General features: G+C 35.5%; 1 protein-coding gene across 2 annotated transcripts in view; it reads right to left on the bottom strand.

The window, feature by feature from the left end:
• LOC110455416 (probable E3 ubiquitin-protein ligase HECTD2) overlaps nt 1–11,508 on the bottom strand; it is a 71,470-nt gene that overhangs the window by 24,409 nt on the left and 35,553 nt on the right. Inside the window, exons 6-8 of one of the 2 annotated variants that reach the window (XM_021505543.1) lie at nt 5,940–5,963; nt 1,414–1,459; nt 501–610 (exon numbers count right to left, since the gene is read on the bottom strand). In XM_021505543.1, the coding sequence (XP_021361218.1) occupies nt 501–610; nt 1,414–1,459; nt 5,940–5,963 (180 nt within the window). The remainder of the gene's footprint in view (nt 1–500; nt 611–1,413; nt 1,460–5,939; nt 5,964–11,508) is intronic. The other variant, XM_021505544.1, reaches the window with a different exon arrangement.

Below are 11,508 nucleotides of genomic sequence, written 5' to 3'. Positions count from 1 at the left end.
CCCCCCCCCACTTTAATGGTCATACAAAGACAATAACATGTTGTGGATATTTACAGGGAGTTTCAACATTTTGAGAAAGAAAAAAAATAACATAACAGTAATTGTGTTTAAGTGGATAAGCTCTTTGCTTATAATTAAGATATTTTATGCAGATTGAAATATTTCCAGGGACAGAGATGTATTTGTGAAAAATAAACAAAATAAGAAGAATATTTTAAACACTTTATTATTCTTTACTTTAATCAAAATGGGCCAGCAAATCAAAGTCTGAAAAATACAGAAAAAAAATTGATCTCTTTGACGACGCAACATATATGATATTCAGAAAATATCTTTTTACCAATCTGAATCAAAATGTAAGAGTTATGCCCCTTGCAGTGAGAAACCATCCAGCTCTTGCCACATTTGTACCTACAAAAATGTATATAGCACTTCTCTCTAGCTCTCTCATCACAAAATTAAATGTTTCAGACAGCAGAGCAAGAGACGAATACACTTACTTCCTCATCCAATGCACCAAAAAATGGTGATCATGATCGTTGAGCGCAGCAATCTGTCGAAGTAGGTGGGCAAATATCACAAAAGTTGACATGTTCTCAAACTGGGGATTCTGAAAATAGAAAAAGACTTTTAATTTCAGTGAATTTCTATAAATATCTGTGTATAAAATGAACAAACAACCCACGGACATGATTCAAAATTCAATGAATTATATAATATTCAATTATTGTTCATTAATTAATGGAAGAAAGCTCTGCAGTCACTTTTAAATAAAATGCCTGCATGACATTAAAACCTTGTGATATTAACCCATTCACCCCTGAAATTTAATAATGAACCATTCCAACCTTTGAATTGGAAGAGTTCAAATGTGTCTTAAGGGGTGAATGAGTTAAACCTATAAAAAGTTCAGGTCTCCCAAGTGTCTCAAGGTTAAGCATGCTTTTGGGAATTTAGCATCAAGGTACAACATCAGAGGCTGTTGCTGTGAACAATCACCATTTTTTTTTTCATTAAGAATCCCTGTCCGGCAAAGGCGAAACACTGGTATGCGATTACTTAAAGAAGTCTTTAGTAAATGTTTAGTCATGGTTATTCCAGTCTTAAATGATTAATGAAAATCTTTACTTTATAAGGAAGCTTCACGAAAGACATTTCTATTTAAGGTAAGAAGTCTCTCAAAATTTAAAAATAAAGTCAGTTTAAGGATCTCCGTAGTTAATTCATTCACCCCTGAATTTCATATTGAACTATTCCAATCATTGAATTGGAAGAGTTCAAATGTGTCTTCTGGGGTGAATGAGTTAATTTGACAGGAATGTTTCTAAAACCAGGGTAAGATTTTGTATGATTAAGTTCACATTAGTTCTTACCTGTCAACATTAATTCTTACCTGTAAACATTAATTCTTACCTGTAAGATAATTAGGTAAGCCCTCAGATCATCCTTCGTGTGAGGCCTGAAAGTAAACAAGTGTACATAATGCATGTAATTGTAAACAGTACATAGGGAAATAAATATTGTTATATATACAGTGATTTTAAATCATAAAACTGGGAGCAAAATAACTTAACTGACTGAAGCCTGAAAAGATAAACAATCGTTCCATTTATATCGAAGGAAAACATTTTTATACACACCCTCCATTTAAACAAAAGTGAATTAGTCCCTTGCCCAAGGATGTTCTAGATAAAGTTTGGTTAAAATCCCTCCATTCCTACAGAGGGAGAAGAATTTTAAAGATTTACCTCAATTTTCCCTATTGGGATCCTCCCTTTTTCCCCCAGTGGGGCAATACCTTCCGTTTATACCAAATCAAGTCTCTTTTGCCAATGGATGCACTACACCAAATTTAATTCAAATCCCTCCATATTCATGCAGAAGGAGGATTTTATACATTTTCCCTATGTTCTCCCTATGGACCCTTCATCTCTGCTCCCAGGGGAGGTAAGCTAAAAATAGCAATGGACTCTTTTTTGGACTTTCGGTAAAAACAAATTAGGGACGAAAAATCACTTACATTTAGGACTTGTATAAAGAAATATGAGATTTCTAAAATAGAAAAAATAATCCCTAACTACTAAACCACTACAAAAATGTCAGTAGGAAAACTGCAAACAAACAATTTTTAAGGATGCATGGCCCAGGACATGCAAAGGGCAAGACATGTGATGTGTCCATTATAATATTTGTAGAGAGTCTCCCTCTATAGAGTCTGGCCTTAATTAACTCGTTGTGATATCATAGCTTGTTGAAAATATGTAAATAAGCATCAATAACGGATTTTCTTCTCTTTGGAGAGAATTAGATCCATGTCAATTACATAAAGAAGTTTAGATTTATGACTATTATTCAGGATAAAAGCAAATTAATTATTCAGATTCTGGCAATACAATACAAGTCTCCCAACAAAAATGCAATTTCCTCGGTTTGTCGCAGAAATAGCTCCACCGAGCTAATGTTTGTATGTTTAAGGTATATGCGACGTTAAATGAACATTCTTGTATATTTGGAGCTGTTTTTTCAATGCTTTTAGCGAAGCAGTATCATGTTTTTCTTTTTGTCAAAGGGAAGGAAATCATTTCATCAATCAATCATAAGATAGAAATGTGAGACTTAATTTCTTGGCATTTAAAAAGGGGATGGTAATTACCAATAACTTAATACATGATTTTTGCATATTTTTCTTTCTCTGGTTGTGGGTACATATATCAGGATGATAACTCTGTTAAAACCATGACAGGTTCTTTGAAAACTTAAAATTCTTCTCAAATTGAAATACCATATGCTACGTACACTGAATCCCCTTGTGACGTACACCTCATTTTCAGTTTTCAAAAGACTGAACATGTACACATATATGTACCGCCGACTGACGACAATAAAAATATCACACCTATAAATATATCAAACAATGAACCAGCGTTTCAACAGTTTATGGGATATTCCTACATATATGGTCTAGTGCATTCATATCATTAAAGATCAATTATCGTTTTTGTCCATTATCTTCAGTGAAGCTGAATTCAAGCTCAACTTGCTACATTTAGATCAATTATCTTTTTTTTTTCTTTATATATAATTCAGAAGACTGAATTTCCTGATGATATTATAGAAATTGAACCAGCACGAGGTTGATTGCCAGCTGGGTGACACCTTTGCCATAATACTGTTTAACACACTCCTAAAAATGGTGGGTGAATGTTTAAGGCTCCATGTTCCACTGATAAAAAAACGCTAGAAAACTGTATTTTTTTCTACATAGAGTAATCTCCCTTTAATTAATTTCTTGATACAAATGTGAGTGTGACGCTTCGCTCAGTTTTTTAGAATGTCAGTATAATGATAAGACTGGTCAAGGGTTCAAAACCAGGTCTGCTGGCCCCTGGCAATTTTACACTATGAACAGCTGTTGTTATTTTTTTTTTAATATTTCATCTTTCTAAATTTTTAATAATTCTACAAGGTAGTGTTTTAAATGGTTTACCAAAGCTGAACAGATTTGCCAAAGAAGGATTTTTCCAAGGCATGAATACACCTTTTGGCCGTGGTATTGGTGACCCTAAATGACTTCTTGACTTTTGTTGCTTCAGTTTAAAATGGATTAGTTATTACTAATATGACTGAAAGAACCGTAAAAATATCCTGTTGTGCATTCCTGGGAATGTAGACATTTATTTCGCAAAATAGCCATTGCTTGAGCACTCTCTCCTGTGTCTGTGATTCTCACAGAACATAATTAATTTTCAGACAAAAAATTCAGATTAACAAGAGGCCCATGGGCCTTAACGGTCACCTGAGTCATACAGTATTTATTTTTGTTGTTGAAATATGTACCAATTTGAGTAAAAAATTGTTAAGTATAACGTTAACTTAAGTTTGTCAGGACCATGAGCTGATAATTCCTAGACTGATTTTCAGTTAGCTATAGATCGACCTAAAAGAACTTGACTTTAAGTTTGAAATATGTATTTTCAAAATAGCAGCCATGGCAGCCAAATTGTATTTCTGATCGACCAGAAATTTAACAAAACTTTGTCAGGACCATGAGTCGATCTTTCCTACAAAGTTTCAGTTCAATCGGCCTAGCAGAACTTGACTTTAAGTTTGAAATATGTATTTTCAAAATAGCAGCCATGGCAGCCAAATTGTATTTCTGATCGACCCGAAATTTAACAAAACTTTGTCAGGACCATGAGTCGATCATTCTACAAAGTTTCAGTTCAATCGGCCTAGCAGAACTTGACTTTAAGTTTGAAATAGTTTTTCAGAATGGCGGCTGTGGTGGCCATATTGGATTTCTGATAGACCCGAAAAATAACAAAACTTTGTCAGGGAGATGTCAGTAACCTTCCCATGAAGTATCAATGAAATCCCTTCCCCAGTATTTCAGCTTAAGTTTAAAATGTAAAATGTTAATGGACCACGCACGACAAGTTAAAGCTCAGGTGACCTAAAAATTGTATCAACAGAATGAGATGTTATTTTGTAATACTGACAGAACAGAACCATTCCTAGAGTAATTACTAGCCTTGTGTCATAAGGATATCAATCAATTTTAGATCTGATATTAAATTTTGCAACTTAACTTATTTAAATTTGCAATTAATTTCAAAAATTGGTGGAGTGTAACTCAACCCTACATGAATTTACTTGGCTACAAACAGAATAATTTGTCAATGATATGTACATGAGGTACTATAATGGGTAAACATTCTGGATTACAAAAACATGATCGTGAGCGGGAAGTAGCTAAATGGTTAAATATTAAATGCAAATAATGTTCAATTTGCCTTAATTAAAAAATTGTCAGTATTATTTGCAAAAACAAATCAACAAGTTTCAATGTAATTTTCTTCATTTCTTCCAATAAAAACACATCACTGGAATTGAATATATACAACACTTCTAAAAAACTAAATAAAATCTACAGGATAAAATGGGATATCACAATAAAATAAACTTCACAAACACCATATGTTTATTTTGGGAAAAGGTAGTGAAAAATAGATTACAAGTAAATGAAATTGAGTACATGAAATGTACATGAAATTGAGTACATGAATGTACATGAAATTGAGTACATGAAATTGAGTACATGAAATGTACATGAAATCGAGTACATGAAATTGAGTACATGAAATGTACATGAAATCGAGTACATGAAATTGAGTACATGAAATTGAGTACATGAAATTGAGTACATGAAATTGAGTACATTAATGTACATGAAATTGAGTACATGAAATTGAGTACATGAATGTACATGAAATTGTGTTTCATGTGAAGTGACAGTGACGTTTTTGACAGTAATGTGCATCATATGTAATTTTGATGCAATTCCGTGAGATAGAAATTAGAGGAAACAAAGTCTTAACAGTGACAGTGGGTTGGAGTGACATTAGCCTAAATATAAACTACATGAAATTACTAAACACAGGATTGACATATAATTGGCCCATATCTAAAGGAACTAACAATTAAAAAAAAAAACAATCCCCAATTTGAATAATTATTTTTACGACTTTTTCTTCAAATATTCAATCTATAAATCGTTCCATTGCATTATAAAGAAAACAGCTTAATGCTATTCAAATTAAACCTCAGACATGAGAAATTGATAAAGTAATTAATTATCAACTCACTCGATTAGTTGACATTTAAATTTTAATAATTTCAATCTTTAAAATTTTTAATCGTAATATTTTTTAAACTTAAAGAATAAATGTTAGGAACATTTTCAACAAATGTTAGGAACATTTTTAACTTAAAATGATTTTTTCATTGTTTAACTGGAATATGATGCAAACTAAAGCAATTTTCTAAACCTATAACTAAAATCAACAAAAGAAACATTTTAAATAGGATGTAATATGATCAGGAATAAACTAAATGACACCCAGCTACAAAAAGATACACCAACACTTTTTACATCTTACCAATGCATGCGGCTGTCTTCAATCCTTTCAGTTAGATTAGAAAATAGATTGACAGCTCATGTTAGGATACAGACACACGATCACAAGTTCAAAGCTTGTATGTAGATTTCTAAGAGTAATTTATGTATGGTATAACAATTAAAAAATCATGAGTCAATTCAATTAGGTCGGCTTCTGCGGTGAGATTTATTACATCCTGTGTTTACCAAAGAGTTCATTGGTATGATTATGATCAAACACTCATACAGAAAGTATTTTGATAAAAAAAAGTCATCTTTCCAATGGCTGAATAATATTTTGCGGTAAACAACTGATATTTGCAATACAGACCAACATTTATCAATGATTGGGGTCATATATGTCACTATGACCTTACCCCTCAGACAAACAGTATCAATCATACAGGTTTGGTTAAGTTTTTACCCATCAACAGCCATGGTCATTTCATGACGTGCCTCCATGTATGTAAATTGTGTGAATGCTTGTGCCTTTATGTTCTGAGCCAGGACATGTTGATGAATTTGCCGCCCTGTAAAAGTGCTGATCTGATGCTGACCTTAGAGTGCTACCTCACTGAAATACCATGCTGAAGGCACCCAGCACAGCATTCCACCCGGTCACAATATATACTGACAACGGGGTTAACCAGTTGTTGCGATAACCCTTCATGCTGAACAATAAGCATAGAGTGAACTGCCATATTTAAGGACTTTGGTTTGTTCCTGACCTCAGGGGACAGAATCCATTTCCTACCCCACTTGGGTGAACGCTCAATACTTAGACCAATAGTGATGTATTTGTCACATTGACCTACTAATTATAACTCCTGGTACGAGACATATAACACATCATGACCAAAGAGGGAAACACCTCAGAGTGCAGTAACTAATTTTATAACTCCAAGTGGAATGAACTTGCATATATACCAGGGAAACACTTGCCTAGCCAATTATTTGCCTTTCACTCAGAAAATCAGAACTCATTCGGTGTTATCTTGCCTTCTCATATACTTATTATATATAGGAGACTGTGTAGTTATATTCAATCTCATGATAAATTTACTCTCATTTAAAAGAAGGACGAAAATGGCAAACATGTAAACTGTGTGTACAGTATTACGGGACGTACACATCATGTCCAGACACATACAAGCGTAATCACTGACACCAGATAGGTATGCCTTAACTGGTTTCGTCTTTATCTTTGATGACAGATTTTGGTTAAGATTAAAAGGGAATTACAGTATATGTAAACCAGATATAAAAAGCCGAATATTAAGGTAGACAGAGAAGTTACTTCTTATTTATTATTCTTTAATGCTTGAACTATATTCGAACAGTACTAATACACCAAAAAACTAATACCGGTAAATTGTTTTTTAGTGCAAACATGTTTTAGTGGGTAGAAAGGGAATCAGAAAAACAATACATTAGTTTTGTTTGTTTTATTTTATGGACATTTTTACATATTGCATTGATCCTGCCAAAAAAACTCAAGAGGGACTGACATATAATTTGTAACTCATATATACAATGAAGTAGGGAATGGGCTTTTTACATGACAATAAAATAGAATTAGGTGGCATTTTATACGAAAGTGTTACAGAAATGGGTGGGCTTATTACCAGACACAGGCTTATAGAGAGACAAATGCATAACTCGTAGTTCTACTAAACTGTAATTGCTGGATAAATAAAGTATGTTTAAAATATGATGGCATGATCCTTCTGCATGAAATATTCACCAAGGCAACCAGGGTTTGATTCCACGATTGACGGGTTACCTGTGGGTTTTCTCCGAGTATAATGGTTTCCNTCTCCGAGTATAATGGTTTCCCCCTACATTAGACCCCCCCCCCCCAGGCACTAGCATCCAGGCCGTGATTAAATATAAGTTAAAATAACTAATGTTTCACAATTCTGTTTATTTTTTTGAATTGAGACAACAAAAATCCTACCAAAAAAGATTAAGAAACTTTCATGGTCCTTTTAAAGCTATAATTTCCAAATATATGAAATCATAATTTTAGCAAATATTGATGTTAAGCTAACTAGTCCCTGAAAACTAGACTGTTATATATAGGTACACCTGTCTGTGTTTACGTTCCCCGAGTCCCGTTACTGACAGAATACCTGTACTGACATAGACCACAGGATATACACCTGCTACAGACGTCACACTAGCGTACACTTATGAATTAGTAACTAACTGTTCCAGTGCTTCTAACTGTAATCTAGTAATAGCAAAATCCATAGAGCTGCTTTATTGTGGTCTAATTAGTCAGTAATGTAAGCTAGATTTCAAATTTTTATGTAATTGGACCGAACAGCTCACTAATCTAATGATGGTGGCCGGGCTGCAAGACACCTTCATGATTTCAGAATCCAATTAAGGTTGCGAGCCGTATCTGGATTGATGATGACATTGTCTACTGATCATGCTGCCATACAGCAGCTATATTAGGACTGACGCATGATGACAACAACGATGACGTCGTCTACTGATAGTGGGGCTATGCAACCTGCAGCTCAAGTCTTGCAGCATTTTCCAGTAATGATGGTGTCAAACACAACAGCTAAGATCATATCACAAATGAGTTTACTGATGATGGGGCCACACAACAATTATTGTCATATGACATCTGTGTTCACTGATGATGGGGCCACACAACCGTTAATGTCATATGACATTAGTGACCACTGATGATGGGGCCACACAACATTTAATGTCATATAACATCTGTGTCCACTCAGATGATGGGGCGGGCCACACTACAGTTATTGTCACATGATGACGTCGTCTACTGATAGTGGGGCTATGCAACCTGCAGCTCAAGTCTTGCAGCATTTTCCAGTAATGACGGTGTCAAACACAACAGCTAAGATCATATCACAAATGAGTTTACTGATGATGGGGCCTCACAACAATTATTGTCATATGACATTAGTGACCACTAATCAATTTAAGGTTGCGAGCCGTATCTGGATTGATGATGACATTGTCTACTGATCATGCTGCCATACAGAAGCTATATTAGGACTGACGCATGATGACAACAACGATGAAGTCGTCTACTGATAGTGGGGCTATGCAACATGCAGCTCAAGGCTTGCAGCATTTTCCAGTAATGATGGTGTCAAACACAACAGCTAAGATCATATCACAAATGAGTTTACTGATGATGGGGCCTCACAACAATTATTGTCATATGACATCTGTCTTCACTCAATTAAGGTTGCGAGCCGTATCTGGATTGATGATGACATTGTCTACCGATCATGCTGCCATACAGCAGCTATATTAGGACTGACGCATGATGTCAACAACGATGACGTCGTCTACTGATAGGGGGGCTACACAACAGCTATATAGGACTGATGCATGATGACGACAACGATGACGTCGTCTCCTGATAGTGGGGCTACACAACAGCTATATTGGACTGACGCATGATGACGACAACGATGAGGTCGTCTACTGATAGTGGGGCTACACAGCAGCTATATAGAACTGACGCATGATGACGACAACGATGACGGCGTCTACTGATAGTGGGGCTACACAACAGCTAGATAGGACTGACGCATGATGACGACAACGATGACGTTGTCTACTGATATTGGGGCTACACAACAGCTATATAGGACTGATGCATGATGACGACAACGATGACGGCGTCTACTAATATTGGGGCTACACAACAGCTATATAGGACCGACGCATGATGACAACAACGATGACGTCGTCTACTGATAGTGGGGCTATGCAACATGCAGCTCAAGTCTTGCAGCATTTTCCAGTAATGATGGTGTCAAACACAACAGCTAAGATCATATCACAAATGAGTTTACTGATGATGGGGCCACACAACAATTATTGTCATATGACATCTGTCTTCACTGATGATGGGGCCACACAACCGTTAATGTCATATGACATTAGTGACCACTGATGATGGGGCCACACAACAGATAGGTCATATGACATCTGTGTCCACTGATGATGGGGCGGGCCACACAACAGTTATTGTCACATGACGTCTGTGTTCACTGAACATAGGGTCTCACAACAATTATTGTCATATGACATTAGTGACCACTGATGATGGGGCCACACAACATTTAATGTCATATAACATCTGTGTCCACTCAGATGATGGGGCGGGCCACACTACAGTTATTGTCACATGATGTCTGTGTCCACTGAACATAGGGTCTCACAACAGTTATTGTCATATGACGTTGGTGCGCACTGACAATAAGGTCTTACAACAGTTATTGTCATATGACAGCAGTGTCCACTGACATTAGGGCCAGACAATAACTAGTGTTATTGATGACAGTGACAGACTACCTAGTGTCCACCTAAGATAAGGGGGCCACTAAATTGTCAATTAAAAATGCCACCAGATAGAATTACTATGACTTTGACATGGTAAATGATGACAGAGGAGCTTGAAGCGAATCATCAATAAAAATTAAAACGTATATTCAGATAAGAAAAATATCCTAGATACATGTAGCTATAGATTAAGCTCCAATAATGCCTTGGAACTTTAATTTTGCCTACATTGTTCGATTAGTATTTGAATTTTTCAACAAAAAGTGATAATACAATACTGCAACAAAAATAGTATCATGAAAAGTTATTTTTTTAAAAATCGAACTGACCGGAAAAAAATAAATAAGAAAAACATTTTTGGAAAATTTGAGCTGAAACCATAATACATGTACTAGTATTTTAGCTAAACTTGAAGAATTTGAAGCCAATTAACCACCCGAGTACTGGGTGGGAGAATGGGGATATTGAGCTAACTTTGAAGAATTTAAAGCCATTTATACACCAGTATTTAAGGTAACCTTAAGCAATTTGAAGCAATAATACCAGTATATAAGCTAACCATGATGAATTACTTTTCATTTTTCACTCAACCATGGATATAGTAGACATGATCTATGGGGAATGGAAAACCCTACCAACATTAATTATATATGATTGTGAAGAAGAGGTAATTCAACTTCATTGAATGCCTTTTATTTAGGCCATAATAAATTATTTGCTAGATTCTCATCCCCGCCCGCCCCCTCTTTGAGGCCCCGCCCCAATTTTTTTTATTTTCCAAAAAAAAACCGATAATACGAAATCCGGATTTTTTTCCCCGTTTTCCGCTTCAAAAATTAGTTTTATATTATCAATTTCCGGTTGTAGAAAACTCGTCGTCTGCAAGTATGATTTTTGTAATTCTAAAGCTGAAACGGCAACTTGCCGTTCTTAAAGATTTAGTATGGGTGTTCAGTAGCCGATACTAAAACATTAATGCAAGTCTTTCATGAATTAGCCGAAGGAACAATTGACAAATCTGCGCCCGTCGAGTGTGGTAACAGGGCCGTTGTGTCGGTCGGTAAATCGAAAGTGGAACTGACCCAGTGTGATGGCGCATGTACGGTGGGGGAAGTGGTGTCGTACCTCGGAGCTTATTTAGAATTTAATATTGATGCTGATACAGAAGAGCAGTCGGCAACTGCCATTGCGAAATCCGACGCATTTACAATTTTAATGTCGGGATTTTC

Source organism: Mizuhopecten yessoensis, unplaced genomic scaffold (assembly GCF_002113885.1).
Source record: "Mizuhopecten yessoensis strain PY_sf001 unplaced genomic scaffold, ASM211388v2 scaffold8213, whole genome shotgun sequence".
Lineage (NCBI taxonomy): Eukaryota > Metazoa > Mollusca > Bivalvia > Pectinida > Pectinidae > Mizuhopecten > Mizuhopecten yessoensis.
The sequence above is the reverse complement of the archived record's forward strand: the minus strand, read 5'-3'. Positions and strand labels throughout refer to the sequence as shown.